Source organism: Lepidochelys kempii, chromosome 3 (assembly GCF_965140265.1).
Source record: "Lepidochelys kempii isolate rLepKem1 chromosome 3, rLepKem1.hap2, whole genome shotgun sequence".
Classification (NCBI taxonomy): Eukaryota; Metazoa; Chordata; order Testudines; family Cheloniidae; genus Lepidochelys; species Lepidochelys kempii.
The window spans coordinates 93,623,045-93,642,226 of NC_133258.1; the positions used below are offsets into that span (position 1 = coordinate 93,623,045).

Below are 19,182 nucleotides of genomic sequence, written 5' to 3' on the forward strand. Positions count from 1 at the left end.
TAAGTTTCCTTTTACATCTTCTAGGCACTTCCCTTTCTCTGGAGGCAATAGGCACTATCAGGACAGGACTGTATTCCTAATAGCACCTTCTTTCAATGTGACTAGTTTGGAATGTGAGGATCTGACCATTTGCTTCCCAGCTTATGGCTGCCTCTGCTGCTTAGCCAAAGGCCTGAGCCTAAGCACAGGTCCTCAAACTGTCACAGTAAGAGAAGGCCCTTACACCAGCAGACAGTGATTTTGATTCTTTCTTTCGTTTGTACCTCTATAACTAGCCAAGTGATAATAATACACCTAAATTCTTAGAGTATAGGCCTTTACAGACAGACCTGAATATCTATATCCTAACACCAGTCAGCAGTGTTTCTTGCAGAAATGAGAGCATTTGCTCATCTTGTTCGGAACCAGTGTTCAACTTCAGGATGAACAAGTGACAATGCACTTAACATTGGCCTCCAGTTTGTAGTGTGTGGTATCTCTTGCTTAAATAGAAAGTAAGATGCCACAGCCATGTTTGTTTGCATGAACTGTGTTGTGTCTCTGGCATTCTTAACCGCCTCATTAACACTCACCAGTGTTGTCCTTGGTCAGTGGAGACTCAGAGTTCAGAGGTGCTTTCACATGAGTTCACCTCCCATGTGGGGGGCAAGAAGGCACCTTTCTCGTTCCTCCAGCTGCTCACTGTTATTCGTTGTGCCACCGTTCACTCCAATGCTCTGTTGCCAATAGCCCTGCGCCATCACCTTCTGCTGCCACCTGCCACTGTGACCTCTGCGAGTTGTTCTCTTGAGGTTCCACCCAGCTCTCAGTGATTTCAGCTGAGCTCTCAGTGGGGGAACCTCGCTCCTAGTGCGGACTGTGCCTTCTCTTCCACAGAAACACCCTCCCACAGCAGGTCTAAGCACTTTGACCACTGCAGCTGAAATTGATGATGAGGTCTCTTAGCAAAACAAAAGACTATCTATGGAGGCTAATCAGCTCTGTCTTTAAACAGTGCAGGGGGCAGATCAAATAGTACTTGTGACTCCGGCAGACCATCAAGCAAAATACCTGTCCCCACCCTCTCTCGATGCCCTCAATCAGCACAGGCTAAGTACAGTTCTACTGCCCTCTACTCATACAATAAGAACAACATTTCATTACCCCGCCCCCACATTCAAGTGATTTGTAACCCAACCCCTGCCAAAATCTATCACTTGGGCAACATAGCTCTGTTTGCTATATACCTAGGTAGATTAGATGTAAATGTAAATACAGTCTGATCCTGAAGCCTTTGCCCCCAGCTCATCACTAGCTGTCTGGGAGAGCTCATTTAGACTTTGCTTACAAATCATAATTTGAAATTATTAGGATGGCCAACATCACCAAAATGAAAGCACTAACATTGTAATAAAAAACAACAGCTGTATAAGGAAGTTAGTCTATCTTCATAGATCTCAAATCTACTATACTTTTTCAGATACACATATCTTATCATACTCTTTATATGCTTTTAAAGTGTATATAAATGTTTCAATTTCAATTCAAATTTCCAAACAATCCCTAAATTGGCAACACTGTATGTAACTAGATCACAAAACTGGAGGGTGGGGTGTCGGGGAAATTCATGGCGGAGGTTTAAGGAAGTCCCTGGGGCACAGATCAACATGCCTGCAGCAGCCACCCACTTCTGGGAGTGGCGCTGGGACCACAGCATGCAGGCAGCCTTCCTGACCAAGCTGCTCCATTGGAGGAGTCACAGCGGGCTGGCCAGAAATGTTAGATGGCCACATTCAGCCCGTGGGCTATATTTTGCCCACCCCTGATATAAGGCACAATTAGGGCTGCATCATCTCCCAGAAACACTCTCTCCAGTGCTAATGTATTGCCCCTTCAGATAGGTAGTTTCTTGAATGGGACGAGGATGACAGCTTCCTTCCCAAACTGCCCCAGCCCTACGCCTCACCCCCGCGCCTTCGTCCCACCATGCCGCCCACTCCTGTTTTCCTGAGCTCTAGGCTACACCCCCGCCTTGCCTCTCACGTGCATAGCACTCACGTTCCCCCGCCTCGGGCAGAGAGTCACTTCCCGATTGGCTAGGGCGACTCCCTATATACATAGAATCTCAGAGTGAGGTTCCGCCCTCCCGCTGAGCGTGGCAGAGATTCCCTGCGCCGTTCCGCGTTCCCTCCAATAGGAACGCTGGACTGACGCTGTTGTTGCACGTGAGGATGCTGCACGTGGGCCCGTTATGTAAAGGGCGTGTGGCGGAGTAGGGGAGCACCACACGCGCGCGCAGGCGCGTGAAGCCTGCGTTCTGTAGGAGGTAGGTGCGCATGCGCGCACGCGGCCCGGCCACTCCAGCCTCGCTCCATCCTGGTCCTACCACAACGACAATGAAGCAGCAGCAGCAGCCGGCGGCGGCGGCGGCCGCGAGCGCGGGTGTCCCGGCCTTCCTGAGCAAACTGTGGGCGCTGCTGGGGGAGGCGCCCAGTAACCAGCTCATCACCTGGAGCCAGGTAGGGGCCCCGGAGACTGGGAGCCGCCCTCCCCCACCGGGCAAGAGACGCGTCTCGCCCCCCCGCCCCCGCACACACGGGAAGATGAGGGCGGACTGAGCTGGGGAGACGGGCCCCGCTCGGCGTGGCCGCGCCTCCCTCCCCACAGCCTCAGGCAAGAGGGGCCCGACGCCCCCTTTCCTCCCCCAGGGCTAGTTTGTCCCGCACTGGGGGTGGCAGAGCCGCCGCCGCCGCCTTCCCTTCCCCCCCCCCCCCCCCCCCCGCGGGGTAGCTGGACTGAGCCCCCGCCCCGAGCACAGAGGGGCCCGCAGCGCCCTGCCCGCTGTCGCGCGGGGGGAGCAAACCCGGAACCTCCCTCAAGCCAGGTCCGTTCCTTCCCCGTCTGGACCCAGAAACTCCTCGTGCGTGTCCGCTCCCCCCTCCCCGGTCCCGAGCTGCCGCCGCTCGGCGGGGGACGGGCGGGGATTTCTCGGTTCTGGGCACCGGCCTGGCCTGGTTCAGGGAGCAGATTTACGCCGCGCGTGCGTTGGAGAGTCCCGCTCCGCAGCGGGTTCAGTCTCCTGCCCCGACCCCACAGGATAAAGTGTTGGGGGGGGTGTGTGGCTGTCGCGGAACAGGCTGCCTACCCCAGATCAGCAGGTTCCAGGTTTCGGGGTAGCCTACAAAACGAGGGGGCGGCAAGGGGATGGGGGTGGGAAGCTCTGAGCTTGTAAAGGAGATTGTGTGGCCTGGTTCTGGGGTGGATAGGTGGTGGTGAGGCACAGCTGGAGTCTGAAGGTGATTTGGTTTCTTAAAATGTTTTAATGAGAGGGTTTCCATGTTTCTGCCTTTTTCTCTCTGAGTATCCCTACTCTGTAGTAGTTTTAATTTTATTATATATGACGCATATTCACATTTTTCCTTCCAGTTTTGAGGGTAGGAGGAGAGGCTGCTTAAACAAACTTATTGGATATCTACTCTATTGGAAAATATGCACCAACCTTATAAAGTGTTTTTCTCCTTAGTTTGATGAGGGTGTAGAAATTAGTTGTCCTATCTCTTCCACATGTAAAACATAACCGTGCCATCTCTAGTAAATTCAAAAATGGTCTTTGGTGTGTGAGCGATAGAAATAGTTTCGGATAAGTGCACATGAGTGTTGATGCTTGTTGGCAATGACGGGGGGAACTAAAAGGATGTGTAATTTAAAAAAAAAAATCACAGGAGGTTGGCACTCCCCTTTAGTTAAAGCAGCAGTTCTCAGACTATGGGTTGGGACCCCATTTTAATGGGGTCACCAGGGCTGGTGTTAGACTTGCTGAAGCCAAAGCCCGAGCCCCACTGCCCTGGCTTCAGCCCGGGGTGGCCGGGCTCAGGCTTTGGCTTTGGTTCCCTCACCTGGGGTGGTGGGGCTCAGGCTTTGGTTCTCAACCCCCCTCCCACAGGGTCACGTAGTAATTTTTGTTGTCAGATGGGGGTCACAGTGCCGTTAAGTCTGAGAACCCCTGAGTTAAAGGAGTACTTACACTACACTAGTAAGTTCTTTTATTCTCAAGTTCTTTTGCATTTTGCCAGTCCTACCACTGTGACTCATTGGACCAGCTCTTCAAACATTATCATATGGATTTTTTTAGGAGATGGTTTGTTTTCAGTAGGAACAACTTGGGACAGGTAAACTTATAGCATGAACAAACTAGTGATGATAGGGAAAGCAAGAAATGCTGTTTAAAAGTACTCGCTGCAGGTTAGCAACAGCTCAAGAAGGAGATCTTGAAGTCATCATGGATAGTTCTCTAAAGACATCTCAATGTGCTGCAGCAGTCGAAAAAGCTAACAATGCTAGGAACCGCTAGGAGAGGAATAGGACAGAAAATATCATAATGCCACTATATAAATCCGTGTTACTTCCACACCTTGAATATTGTGAGTACTGGTTGCTTAACCTCAAAAAAGCATATTAGAATTGGAAAAGGTACAGAGAAAGGCAACAAAAATGTGTAGGGGTATGAAACAGCTTCCCTGTGAGGAGAAATTAAAATGACTGGGACTGTTCAGCTTAGAAAAGAGATGACTAAGGGAGGATATGATAGAGGTCTATAAAATCATGAGTGGCATTGAGAAAATGAATGGGCAAGTGTTAATTACCTCTTCACATAATACAAGAACCAAGGGTCACCTATTAAAATTAATAGGCAGCAAGCTTAAAACTAATACAAGGAAGTGCTGCTTTACACAATACACAGTCAGCTGGTGGATGGAACTCATTGCCAGGGGATGCTGTGAAGGCCAAAAGTATAACTGGGTTCAAAAAAGTATTAAGTTCACGGAGGATAGGTCCATCAATGGCTGGTGTCCATGAAGGCGCGGGCACTGGCCACTATCGGAAGACAGGATACTACCGGGCTAGAACAATCATTGGTCTGACCCAGTATAGCCATTCTTATTTTCTTATGCTCTAACGTAACTATGACAAGCATTTCTCCTCTGCTAGAGGAATGGGGTGACATCTGTATTGTGCTTCACTAAATTTCTTTCTACTGTGGATCATAAAGTTAAATAATGTTTTGCATTTACATAGCATTTTCAATCTATAGCATTCAAAGCACTTTACAAAGATAGGTAAATATGTCCATTTTAAAGAGGGGGTAACAGTCACAGAGGTTAAGATAAAAGAAAAGGAGAACCTTTGGCACCTCAGAGACTAACAAATTTTCTAACATGGGTTTGTTTTGTTGTCTCATTTAAGTGAGTTGAAGCACTGTGAAGATTAGAGCCTCGTTGACTTGTCCATGGTCATCTTTACTAGTTTGTGATGCAACTGGGGGCAAGCTCGCTGTATTTAAAATTTAAATGTTTCTGTTCTGTAATATTTCTGTTAACAGGTGTTAAACCAACTGCTAAGAAAATATTTTAATGTAGGTCATGTCTACACTACAAACTTAAGTCTTAAGTTATATCGGCATACAACCACTGCAGTTAGTATGTGGCTTGTGTGCATGTGTACTTTGCTCCTTGTGTTGACAGTGCATGCATTCACCAGAGTGCTTGTATCAACGCAGAGTGCGGTGCACCAGGGGTAGGTATCCCATTGTGCAATTAGCCATCATCCAGCGCGCATCTTTTGGAAAGCTTTGGCAATGCATGATGGGGCCAAAACGAGTTGTGCAGGGGTGACTGGGAGCATGGGGCTAACTTCCTAGTTTTCAACTGTCTCCATTGCATAATGTTGTGTGCCATAATTTTTTGTGCCTTTTTTCAAAATCCCACAAATCCATGTGGCCCTCCTCCCACCCCCCCATCCACGATCTCTGACAGAATCATGGAGCCTGCACAGCTCTGCACTGTTGTCATGAGCGTTGCAAGCACAGGGCACGCAATCCTGGGGTCTTTTGCAGAGCCACAAGAAAAACCAGATCAGTGAGGAACATGATGATTCCCTTGGAGGACAGATTGCTGTGGGACATAGCGAGAACCAGTTCAAGATTGTTGGTGGCATTTACTTAGCACCTTCAGGTGGTGGAGCACCGTTTCGGGCCCTGAGAAACACTCACTGACTGGTGGGATCATGTGGTAAAGCAGGTTTGGGATGACTATCCGTGGCTGCAGAACTTCTGGTTTCTTAGGGCCACATTGCTGGAGCTGTATGCCAAGCTTGCCCCAATGCTTCAGCAGTGGGACACCAAAATGGGAGCTGATATCACACTATAGACACGTGCAATGCCAGATTGTTACCAGTCAATTAGAAATCAGTTTGGTGTCAGGAAATCCACTGTGGGGGCTGTTGTGATGCAAGTCTGCAGGGCATTTAATCACCTCCTGCTAAGCAGGACTGTAACTGCCAATGTGAAGGATATAGTGGATGGATTTGTAGCAGTGGGGTTCCTGAACTGCAGTGGAGTGATAGATGGCATGCATATCCCTATTTTGTCACCAGACCACCTTGCCACAGAGTACTTCAACAGAAAGGGCTACTTTTCTATGGTTATGCAACCATTGATGGATCACAGGGGACCTCTTCGCCAACAGTGTGGGCTGCTCAGGGAAGGTGCCTGACGCTTACATCTTTAAGAACACAGGACTGTTACAAAAAGCTACAAGCATAGGCTTCGTTTCCTGACCGGCGGATTACCATTGGGAATGTTGAAATATCAATAGTGATCCTGGGGGACCCAGCTTCCCTATACCCCCCTGGCTCATGAAGTTGACAGCATCAGGGAATGATTCAACTATCAGCTCAGCGGGTATTGAATGTGCATTTGATCATTTGAAAGTTCACTGGTATTGTTTCCTTAAAGATTGGACCTCAATGAGAAAAATATCCAAATGGTTATTGCTGCCTGCTATCTTCTGCGTAATGCATGTGAAGCAAGGGGCGGAGCGGGGAGTTTCTGCCAAGGTGGAGCTACTATCTGCTGAATTTGAACAGTCAGATACAAGGTCTATTAGAAGAACTCAGTGTGGAGCTATGTGGCTCAGGGAGGCTTTGAAAGACCGTTTTAAGAGTGAGCAAGAGTAGTGTGGGGTGTTGTACGCTCTACCTGGCGTATCCGGTCACAAAAGAGTAGGGAGTGCTGTGGTGGTTACTGTAAAGGAATATAACATTGACAGTACACCTGTTAAGTTTGTTTGGGAATGATCCTTGGAGTTGTGTGACATTGTGCATATGTTTTGAACTAACAAAGATGAATTATTTCCAAACAATAAATATTATTCTGTAACGATCAGTGCAAAAAAACCCTGTGCAACTTTAAAATAAATACAGTATGTTAATTTCTGTTCTCTTAATTGATTAAGTTATGATGGGGAAAGAATTTTCATGTCCGTTTCAGCTATACGAACATCAACCATGGCTTTCACAAGTCTGTGTAGGTCAAACTGAGGTTGTCTGTAATGTCCCCCAGAGTGGAGTAGCAGGGATACTGCAGGCACATGGAATGATGCAGGGTGGAGAGGGCAGTGTCGGGAGGTTCTGATATTGAGTTCTCCGTGGGCTGCAGAGAAAGGCAAGCTCAGGATTGTTGAATCTGTAGGTCCACCAGAGTCGGCAGCATGTGTGCTTATTGCCTAAGAAGCCCCATTATGTCCTGGTGCATCTCCCTCTCCTTTTCCTGCTTGGACTCTTGGGCCTTTCTCCTCTCCACTCTTTCCTTCTCCAGGCTGTCTACAGTGCATAGGACCCTGTGCTCGTGGTCCCATGCAGCATTAGCTTGAAGGATCTGCTGGAACATGTTATCCCAGGTAGTGTTTTGGTTTTGTTTTTTTTTTCCTTCCCTCCTCCTTGTTTGGCTCAGGTGTTCTGTGGGCGTGGAGGGGCAAACCCCGAAGGCCACAGTGGCAGCAGCTAAAGATAAAACACACAGAGGTACCATTGTTCATGCATTCGCTATAATAAGCAAGATTTCAGAATCTTAAGTTACTCCGTTTGCTGTCTGCAAGCAATCCCAAGCAGAAGTGAGAATGGTTTAAAATAGTAGTCACTGCCCCAGCTCTGGTGAGTATGGCCCACTGGGGGAAAAGGAAACGAGGGATTTGCTCGGTTGCATGATTCTAGTCGTATAGGGCAATGACACTAAATGCTGTCACTGTTTTCCACAGGCAGTGGTGATTTTTAGCTGATATGTTACTCCCTTGGGTCACAAAGGCTGCCGGCTTCCTGAAGCTGCTCAGGCCCATATGCTGCTAGCCTGTGTACTGCAATGGTGTCTGCTGAAGTTATTGCTGAGTGGCATGGGAAAGTGTCCTACCACAAAGAAAAAAAATAAGGCAACCCTCCCTAGAAACTTTCAACAGAAGATTGCAGAATGCCTCCATGAAAGCTTTGAGATATCTCAGAATTCCAGGGACATGGTTGTGTACATAAGAATGGCCATAGTGGGTCACACCATAGGTCCATCTAGCCTGGTATCCTGTCTTCAAACAGTGGCTAATGCCAAGTGCTTCAGAGGAAATGAACAGAACAGGTAATCATCAGGTGATCAACCCCATTGCCCGTTCCCAGCTTCTGGCAAACAGAAGCTAGGTACACCATCTTTTCCCATCTTGGCTAATAGCCATTGATGAATAGCCTCCATTAATTTATCTAATTCTTTTTTGAACCCTATTAGTGTCTTGGCCTTCACAACATGCTCTGGCAAAGAGTTCCACAGGTTGACTGTGCGCATTGTGTGAATAAATATTTCATTTTGTTTTAAACCTGCTGCCTATTAAATTCATTTGGTGACTCCTAGTTCTTGTGTTATGAGAAGGAGTAAATAGCACTTCCTTATTTACTTTCTCCACCCCAGTCATGATTTTATAGACCTCTATCATATTCTCCTCTCCCACCCCCCCGTCATCTTGTTTCTAAGCTGAAAAGTCCCAATCTTATTAGAGTCTTCGCCTATGGAAGCCGTTCTATATTCCTAATCTTTTTTTTTTTTGGTCCTTTTCTGAACCTTTTCCAATTCCAAATACCTTTTTTTCGAAGATGGAGCGACCACATCTGCAGGCAGTATTCAAGATGTGGGTGTACCATAGATTTATATATAGGCAATATATTTTCTCTTATCTATATCCTTTTCTTAATGATTCCAAATATTGTGAGTTTTTTGACTGCCGCTTCGCTTTGAGTAGATGTTTTTAGAGAACTAGCCTCAATTACGCCAAGATCTTTCTTGACTGGTAACAGCTAATTTAGACCCCATCTTTTTATATGTAAAGTTGGGATTATGTTTTCCAATGTATATTACTTTGCATTTATCAACATTGAATTTTATCTGCCATTTTGTTGCCCAGTCACCCAGTGTTGTGAGATCCCTTTGTAACTCTTCACAGTCTGTTTTGGACTTAACTCTGTTGGGTAGTTTTGTATCATCTGCAGATTTTGCTAACTCACTGTTTACCCCTTTTTCCAGACCATTTATGAAAACGTTGAGTAGTACAGACCCCTGTACAATATACCTTGTATCTGACTGTTCAAATTCAGCAGATAGTAGCTCCACCTTGGCAGAAACTGGGTAAGATACGTGGCTAGGCAGCAGTTCTGCAGAAAAGGATCTAGGGGTGACAGTGGACGAGAAGCTGGATATGAGTCAGCAGTGTGCCCTTGTTGCCAAGAAGGCCAATGGCATTTTGGGATGTATAAGTAGGGGCATAGCGAGCAGATCGAGGGACGTGATCGTTCCCCTCTATTCGACATTGGTGAGGCCTCATCTGGAGTACTGTGTCCAGTTTTGGGCCCCACACTTCAAGAAGGATGTGGATAAATTGGAGAGAGTCCAGCGAAGGGCAACAAAAATGATTAGGGGACTGGAACACATGAGTTATGAGGAGAGGCTGAGGGAGCTGGGATTGTTTAGCCTGCAGAAGAGAAGAATGAGGGGGGATTTGATAGCTGCTTTCAACTACCTGAAAGGGGGTTCCAAAGAGGATGGCTCTAGACTGTTCTCAATGGTAGCAGATGACAGAACGAGGAGTAATGGTCTCAAGTTGCAGTGGGGGAGGTTTAGATTGGATATTAGGAAAAACTTTTTCACTAAGAGGGTGGTGAAACACTGGAATGCGTTACCTAGGGAGGTGGTAGAATCTCCTTCCTTAGAGGTTTTTAAGGTCAGGCTTGACAAAGCCCTGGCTGGGATGATTTAACTGGGAATTGGTCCTGCTTTGAGCAGGGGGTTGGACTAGATGACCTTCTGGGGTCCCTTCCAACCCTGATATTCTATGATTCTATGATTCTAGCTGTCCTCTAGTCATCTGATACAGAAGCCGATTTAAATGATCGGTTATAAACCACAGTTAGTAATTCAGCAGTTTCACTTTTGAATTCCTACAGAACTCTTGAATGAATACCATCTGTTCCAAAAACCTCCTCTAATGACACCTCAATCTGAGACAATTCCTCATATTTGTCACCTAAAAAGAATGGCTCAGGTTTGGGAATCTCCCTCACATCCTCAGCCATGAAGACTGATGCAAAGAATTCATTTAGTTTTTCCCTCAATGGCCTTACCATCCTTGCACGATCCTTTAGCAGCTTGCTCATCCAGTGACCCCACTGGTTGTTTAGCAGGCTTCGTGTTTCTGATGAACTTAGCAATGTTTTTATTACTTTTTGAGTCTTTGGCTAGCTGTTCTTCAAATTCTTTTTTTTTTTGGCCTTCCTAATTATATTTTTACACTACATAAACTGCTCACCTCCCCCCCCCCCCCGCCCCTGCCTAGAGGGGAATGAAAAGTAGATAGCAGTTCTCGCTCTCTTGGTTGTAGCACTAGCTCTCGTAGCATGAATAAATTAATGGAAAGTCATAAGATGCTGTCCTGGTACTTTAGGCGTGCCATTCCTGAAATCGAAAATGGTGAGGTTACACATTTAGGTGAGGTTCCTTCCCTGGCATTGGGCTTGACTGGCTGAACTGTGGTGGCGTCAAAAACAGGTTCTGGCTTGCTGCACAGCTGGGCCCCTCAGTCCCCTGTCCCCCATACACCACCACCACCACCTCCTTGCTGTTCATAGCCAGGGCTTGTGACTTGGGCTTCTCAGAGGTATACTCAGTGCTGCTGGAGTTGATATGGGGGAGTTTGGGGGTGGGGTCTGCGCTGATTATGGCATGCCACTTTTCGTAAAAGCTGCAGGTTTGTGGCTTGGCACTGGATCATTTGTTGCCCTCCCTGGCTGTCTGCTGTGCCTGCCACATGAAAAGCAAGGAGCTGTGGTACTGCTGCTTGTTCTTGTTGTAGCCCTTCTGCATCCCCTTAGCAATCTGCTTGTACATGTTGACGTTTCTAAGGCTGGATCGGCGCTGTGCCTGCATAGCCTTTTCTCCTTACAGGCCTGGGAGAGCCAATATCTCCTATCTGCTCCAGGCAGGAGTGCATCTGGAGCATGCAGCCGGTGTGGTCAGCTAGGCAGTTGCATTTAACCATTGAGAGCTACTAGGTGTGCTGGCCAAACTGGGCAATCAGGAAAAGGAATTTAAAAAATTTGCAGGGCTTTAGAAAGGTAACTTCTGGTCTCTGTAATCCCTGGCCAGAGGAGTTTAAAATGGTGACCAGAGAGGTCAGTTGTGGGACAGTTGTTGGGGGGGCAGTTAGGGTTGAAATAAGTAACACAGTCTGCATTCCCACTAACCTAAGTATATCAATCATGTCTGTATGCCGATCAGAGAGGTGGTGTTACTATATCAGCGTAATGGGGAATTTAGAGTGGTGGGAGAGCAATTTGAGTACAGACACATGCACAACTAGGTTCATGTAAGCTGCCTTGTGTGGACCTAACCCTGTAGTGTAGACTAGGCCTCAAACTTTCCAGTGCTTCCTGAAAGGGAAGCGGATCCAGCTAGTCCTAGTTATACGAGCCCTCTCTGAAGTATTATGATGTCATCTCCCACTTAGATATAAGTCCTATTCATGATAGAACGCTGTAGGCACTTCTCCTATATCAGAAACTTCTTTAAACAATGTTGTTTTTTAGTATATAAACAACTGTGGTATTATATTGAATCACTGTAGGAGAAACAGGAGTTGGAGATCCCACCTGGTATGAACCTATGTTTTTGCCAATTTTACTTTTTGTTTCCCTTGTCTGGGAATGGGAACTCTAAATGCTTTAACTGACCATTCAGTGTGATATAGTTTTAAGTAGCTTAAGGACCTGTATTCTTAGCAGAAATGTTGTTGTGACACTTTACAGTCATAATGGATGTTTTATCTATGAGGATTCCAAATGCCGTACAACTCATCCCTAAAACGTTACATACACAGTCTCTTAAATGGATACACAAAAGCTGGTCTAAGATAACACTGCATTAGTTATTTTTTTTACTGGAAGTGAAGAGTAACTTGTTCGTTTGTAATTGTCTAGGGAAGTTTGTCGAGGCAGAAATTAATGATCATATTTGGAATTTGATCAAAAAGACATTGGCATATAGGTAATAAGACCTTTGATTTAATGTCACGTTTTACAGCACTAATAGTTGTGAATTTCAACAGATACCATTTCCCCTTATTGTAACAATGGAAGAACAACATTGTCGTGGTTGTGTTAACCTCTGGTTCTGACTATTTTCATTGAAATAATGTAGGGATATTGATCTGTAGAGAATGAAACTATCAAGATTTTAAAATCTGGCATACGGTGTTTCAGGCTTTGCTTTTTACATCACTTTTTCTTTTGAGGTACACTTGATTTAAAGGGATTTGGGAAATTTTCCAGAAATCTATTAGCTGGATACTAAAGAAGGCCTTTTCTACACAGGAGAAATTTACCTGTCTGAGCACTCATTGCTCCCATCATTTCAAGTGTGCTTTTCATCCGCATAAAAAGGACTTTAAATGATTGTCAGGGGAGCAACTATTGGGGAAAGTAACCCCAGAATTTGTAGGGGCAGATCTCAATTGTGCATCAATCAGCTGACTCTCAGATTGAGTGCCACCATAGACACAGTTCCTGTTGGTACAGTCAGTGTAATCTTTAACAGCTCTGTCAGGTAGTGAACCTCCTTAGTTACATCAGTGAAGAGTCCTTTCTCTGCTCTCTTCCCCCTCCTCCCCTACACCCCCACCCCGGTCCTCAGGTCAGCTGCCAGTGATTCCACTGTGGATTGCTGACTGACATTGTGCTTTGCCTTCTGCCATACCCTTGCAAAGTGTCCCCTGCCCCTCAGCCATGCCCCCAAATTCGAGCTCTGCAACTTCTTAGATGGGAACCTCTTGTGATTTGCCAGTTGCAAATCCCATTCTGAGGAACCACATATATGGTTCCTCAGAGCAAAGCTGTCATTTATGGACCTTCAAATGATATTCCTAATGGTCTCTCAGTTTTCCCTATTAAGCTAGGACGAACTGTGGTTGCAGAGGTGTTTTTGTGTTGAAAGGCAAAGAAGTGGAGGCTTGTCATCTGGAGCTGTCATCTTTGACATCTGTCAAAGATAACAACCCACATCTTAAATTGAGGGCAAGCCTGATGTATGTAAGGGCAAAATATAAACCAACTAAGGTAATCAGTTGGGATGCATTCAGTCATTTTTGTGCTTCACAATTATTTGAAGCACAAACAGCTGAATAGCTCTACTATAGACAAGGCCTGACAGTGACAGTAAAGTCATTATCAAAGTTCAGGATCAGTGTACTGGTGAGAAGACTAGCCTCCCTCACACCCAGCTGCATGGACATAGTGAGTGTAGAGATTTCTAGCAAATTGCTGTTCCTGGACTCAACAGCTTCATCTTTTACATTAGTCTCTGGCTAACTGGTATTGGATAAACTTGAAGTTCCTATCCTTTTCTAGCTACTAGAGAGGATAAAGAGATCTCAGTCTCTTTTCTTTCTATCAAGAACCTCTTGGCTGGTATGAGAAAGAGGGTCACTAAGACTTCACTCCTTCCCAGAGCTTTCCCAAGCAGCAAATGAAACTGACAGGATTCTGTACAGTTTCATTACTCCAGTAGTGTTCAGTGTAACTGATAAGTCATGGTAATTTGTTCTGCTGGTGCTTGAGGAAGCTATGAGCAACAGCAGAAACAATGGAGATAACTGTCTGTGCACTCAGGAAGATATCCGTTTAGATTCTGTTCATATTCAGCAGGTGTCACAGATCCAGCTGGGCATACCTTGCTGGCCCCCCATTGGCCTGCTGTAAAGAAAATCCAAGCCTCTGTCTGTGGATCACCAGGTGTTTTAACTTCTAGACCCTGAATGTCTGTGGATCACCAGGTGTTTTAACTTCTAGACCCTGAATGATGTCTATCCACCTCCCCAATCTTGGGGTCCATTGGCAAACGTGCACTCCAACAATTCCTTCTGAGATCTGGAACCCACTGCCTAGCCCCCCTGGGTTCAGTGGTAATCCTGTACCTAAACACAACCTCTCCCAGACCTCCACACCAAAGGAGTGAAAGCATCTGGTAACTGTCTCTGTGTCTCTGGATGCACACAGTGATTGTGATGCAGTTCTCGCACTGTTAACGCATTTTTTTTGCTCATGGGGAATTCTGTAGAATTCAGAATTCAGGCCCCCTACAGATTTTGGTTTTTCTCTGCAGAATATAGATTCTGCTGGAGAGGTGAGGCAGTTACACCTTTTGCCAACGAGGAACTCCTGCTGGATCAGAAGAGAGGGCAGCCAGCTGGAGAGGCTGTGTTCCTCACAGTGGGTCCAGGAGAGGAGGCACTGGACTGACAGGGCAGGGCACATGGGGCTGCTGGGGTGAGGCTGTCACAGAATGGGGTTCAGAAGGGCTAGTGGAAGGACAGACTGGGATGTCTTCGGTTCCATACCCACACCAAACCACCCTCCAGGTTCATTCCCTCTCCCTCCGCTCTTCCATTACCCCTAACTCCCCCAAGCCTTTCATACTGTTTCTGAGGGGTGCCGGAAATCTTTCTGTATTGTATTTTAAATGAATTACTCAAGCTCGGTACTAATACGCCTTGTAAGAAACCTGTTTGCCAAAAAAAAAACATTTCCTGAATCTTTCTTTTTGTATGTATTGTTACAGACATATATGCTGATCGGTATTTTGAAATAAATTACCAAAATAACTGAAACTGGCGTGATTATATTATTGTTTTGACAAAGAAAATATACAGAATTTTAAAATATCGTACACAGAATTTATAACTTTTTTTGGTGTAGAATTCCTCCAGGAGTAATTTTGGCTGTTTATAGTTAATCATATGCAGCACAAGAGAGTACAAATTAAATAGAAAACAACAAACATTCTTAACACATTGCATCTTGCTAGCTCACCCTTTTTGGGGGGAGCTATTGCTGTTTGGGCAGGCAGGGTGTTCCCTGCTTCATGCAAGCTGTTACATGATGATTGGTCTCTCCCTCATGGAGTCACTTCTCCAGTTTGTATGATCTTTCTCTTTCCAACTACTTTTTCCTGTCTGGCTCCCTCTGTTCCTGTGGTTTTCCTATTTAAACCCCACCTCGTCACTTGGTCTCTTTTGTTCTGCTCTTAGTAAATTTCCACTGTTTCTGTCTTCCCCCATTCCCTCCAGAGGGGTAAGATTACACTAGTTTATCAAAGGTGTAGCTGCTTCTTTTAGTATAACTTGTGTGGTCAAAGTGCTATCATTAATCTTAAGTATTCCCCATTGTCCTTGAGTGGTGTGTAGCTGCTACAGGTCCTATCAGCAGTGGTGGAGCCATATACATATACAGGCAGTCATGATTAAGGCTCTGATTTAGTCACGGAGGGCATGGTATACATGGAATCTGTGACTTCCAGCGGCCTCTGTGACTTCAGCCTGCGGTGGTCGGGAGCTGCAGAGTCCCCCACTGCCCGCTGGGGCAGGAAGTTGTGGGGTACCCATGCCATCTCTGGTGGGAGTGCCCCGCTGCTGCAAACCGCTGGGGCTGGTGGGCAGTTCTGGGCTGCTGGAGGAACCCAAACTCCTGGCCCCCACAGATGGTGGGAACCCCCCAGAGCTCCCAGCTTCCCACCACCCCTGAGCAGCAGGGGACACCAGGAGTTGCAGGCGGCAGGGGTAGCCCACAGCTCCCAGCTGCTACAGGCAGCTCCTAGTCCCTGCAGTTGCCCCGCTTGAAGTAGTGTGGGGATTCGCAGATCACCATTTTGTCAGGGATATTTTTAGTAAAAGTTAGGGACAGGTCACAGCTTCCATTAATTTTTCTGTTTTGCCTGGACTTTTACTAAACCTATCCATGACAAAATCTTAGCCTTACTCATGATACAGCAGTTTGCATAGTAAAGTTCATAATGTCATTCAAAATTCATGCGTTTGTATGGACAGATTTCCAAATAGTCACAGATGGTTCTTTGTAAGTACAAGAGATAAAAACTTTTTTCCTAATAAAATGTTGGTTTTTGGGGGGGGGGGGGGGGGGCGGAAGGATATCATCTCATAAGATGTTAAGTATCTACTGTGCCCCTTTATAAAAACAGATTTTTTAAAAATTAAATACAGTATGTGCTCTTCATTTTAGAATGGCCAGAGTTTCCTGGTGTTGGATGAACAAAGGTTTGCAAAAGAGATTCTTCCCAAGTACTTCAAGCACAACAACATGGCGAGCTTTGTGAGACAGTTAAATATGTGTAAGTTTTTTAGTATAGCTTTCTTTCTTAAAAATTATCTAATCATACTTTTGTTCACCCAACCCTTAAAAATGGGTGGATGGCATTGCGGCAGTAAAGTTTTGAATTCTGTAGTGTTTTCTTTTCTTCATGGTTAAACTGTTTTTCAGATGGCTTCCGTAAAGTAGTCCATGTTGACTCTGGCATTGTCAAATTGGAACGGGATGGTCCTGTGGAGTTCCAGCACCCATACTTTAAGCAGGGCCGTGATGATTTGTTGGAGCACATTAAAAGGAAGGTGAGTAAAAGGTCATACAAAACACATGGAGCATTGGCTTCTTTTAGCTAATCTTGTGAACAGATGGAGTGGGCGTGTCAGTCAGTCGCAACTGGCGACTGTTGACATAGAGGCCTGCAGTCACAAAGGAATTTTGGATTTTACTTTTAAAGAGAAAATGAAATGATTTGCGCTTCTTCAAAGTAATCCCCTCTTGTTTTTTATATATAAAAAACAGTGAATGAGACGTGTTTGTGTGTGTGTGTGTGTGTGTGTATATATATGTCTTTCACTGTTTTTTATTTTTCCTTAATTATTCATTATAGTAAATCAGCAGCCCACTGAAGGGATGAGAAAATTACAAAACAAATTTATTCTTAAATTTTTATAAAACAGTTGTGCTTTTTTTTTGTTCCAACTACAAATTGTACTATTTTGCTCTTGCATTCACCAATATAAATATATAGCACAGTTTACTTTTTTAAAAAAACATGCAGTGATTCCCCTGGGGAGAGGATAAGATATTATGTATGTCACTTAATATGACACTGGAAGGTGCTTGGGTGCCACAGTGATGATGGCTATGTAAGAACCTGTATAGAGTAGAATAGAACTGTGTGTTTATAAACCTTTGACTTTTTTTTAAATACAAGTCAACTTTGGTAAAGGGGAGAAAACTGTAGATATACTAGTTTTACAATTTTTAATTTTTAAACATGCTCAGTGATGTAGAAATTATCAAAATATATAGTATGACATTCCAGGATAAATAAAAGTGATTTCTAGTGCTGATTATTCAGCCTGTTTCATAACTACTAATTTATTTTGAGTAGTATTAGGAGAGAAATGACATTTAGCATTCAGAATTTCATATTGCATCATGGGTTTTTTACTTTTAAAGGTTTCCTCTTCAAGACCCGAAGAAAATAAAATCCGTCAGGAAGACCTGTCCAAAATCATAAGCAGTGCTCAGAAGGTGCAAATTAAACATGAGACCATTGAATCCAGGCTGTCTGCCTTAAAGAGGTAAATATTACTTTGTGAGAGAACTGTTAACTTGCATTAGTATTCACAAATAGCGCTTCAGACAATAAATTTGATCAATTTGAAGCTGCAAATCTAGTAAGAAAGACATCGGTGTTTAAAGTCCTACTCTTCGCATGTGTTATTGGGGCTTGGTTGTGAGACTGCTGCAGTGTATAAAAGTTGTTTTGCAAAAAGATCAGATTTAATTTTAAATACTTCTCATGTTTATTTGGGAAAGAGAATTTAAATGGAAATAGAATTTTTACAGAAATAAAATGTACACAACTTATCAGTCATGTGAGTTGGTGATTGAGCAGTGGCAATTAAACTCTATTAGAATTTTAAAATACTTAGGATGAATAATCATACTTGCCTTTCAAAATAGGAGATTTGAAGATCAGTGTTATGAAGTTTTATATTGTAAGTAGTGATTTTGATGCTCGAATTTGGGAGACGGAGCTAAATTTTGTGGTACATTCCTACCAGTTGTTTGAACGTGATTTATGTAATCTTTTTTATTATTACTTCATTCCTCCACTGTTAAATTCCCAGAAAGATGTGCTCTATTGATGATTTAAAAAAAAAATTGACTCAGAACACGCTTCTGAAGTTTTTGAGTCTCCTAGTATCATGCTAGAATTTGGATACTATGGTTTAAACAGTTCAGAAGTTTCAGCTATCCGTTTACTTTTACTCTGCTAAAGCTTTGCACTCTAAATAGACTTGTCATTGATGCTTCTGCTAATTTCTACAGAGATTAAAATAGGTTAGAATTACTAAACCCATAGCAACCATGAGTGGGAATACTATAGTTCTTAAAAATAGCTGATATTTACACTCTATAAAAATTAGTGGCAAAAGTGATTGGATAGCTCTGTAGTTTGGAATTAAGAAAATAAGAATGGCTATACTGGGTTAGAGGAATGGTCCATCTAACCCAGTATCCTATCTTTGGATAGTGGCTAGTGCCAGATACAGCAGAGGGAATTAACAGGGCAATTATCGAGTGATCCATCCCCTGTCATCTAGAGTCCCAGCTTCTAGCAGTCAGAGGCCTGGGGACATCCAGAGCATGGGGTTGCATCCCTGACCATCTTGGGTGATAACCATTAGTGGACCTGTCCTCCATGAACTTATCTAATTGTTTTTTGAACCCAGTTATACTTTTGGCCTTCACAACATCAACCTGTAGACCATGTTACCAGGGGATTATGCATTGTGTGAAGTTCTTCCTTCTGTTTTATTTAAACCTGCCACTTATTAATGTCAGTGAGTGACACCTCTCTGGAGTGGATCATCCCCTGAGAGTGACTATCTCAGGACAGACTGTCGGAAAACAAGGGCAGATGTTCCAAACTGGTAGCATGTTCTATAATTAGATTTC

General features: G+C 44.5%; 1 protein-coding gene across 4 annotated transcripts in view; it reads left to right on the plus strand.

Moving 5' to 3' along the window:
• The first annotated feature begins 2,312 nt into the window (after nt 1-2,312).
• HSF2 (heat shock transcription factor 2) overlaps nt 2,313-19,182 on the plus strand; it is a 45,640-nt gene continuing 28,770 nt past the window's right edge. For 2 of the 4 annotated variants that reach the window (XM_073337186.1, XM_073337187.1), the window contains exons 1-4: nt 2,313-2,498; nt 16,408-16,516; nt 16,666-16,793; nt 17,674-17,798. In XM_073337186.1, coding sequence (XP_073193287.1) covers nt 2,316-2,498; nt 16,408-16,516; nt 16,666-16,793; nt 17,674-17,798 — 545 coding nt within the window. In that variant the 5' untranslated portion in view covers nt 2,313-2,315. Of the gene's footprint in view, nt 2,499-7,633; nt 7,716-8,150; nt 8,438-16,407; nt 16,517-16,665; nt 16,794-17,673; nt 17,799-19,182 lie in introns of those variants that run through there. The other 2 variants (XM_073337188.1, XM_073337189.1) reach the window with 2 other exon arrangements.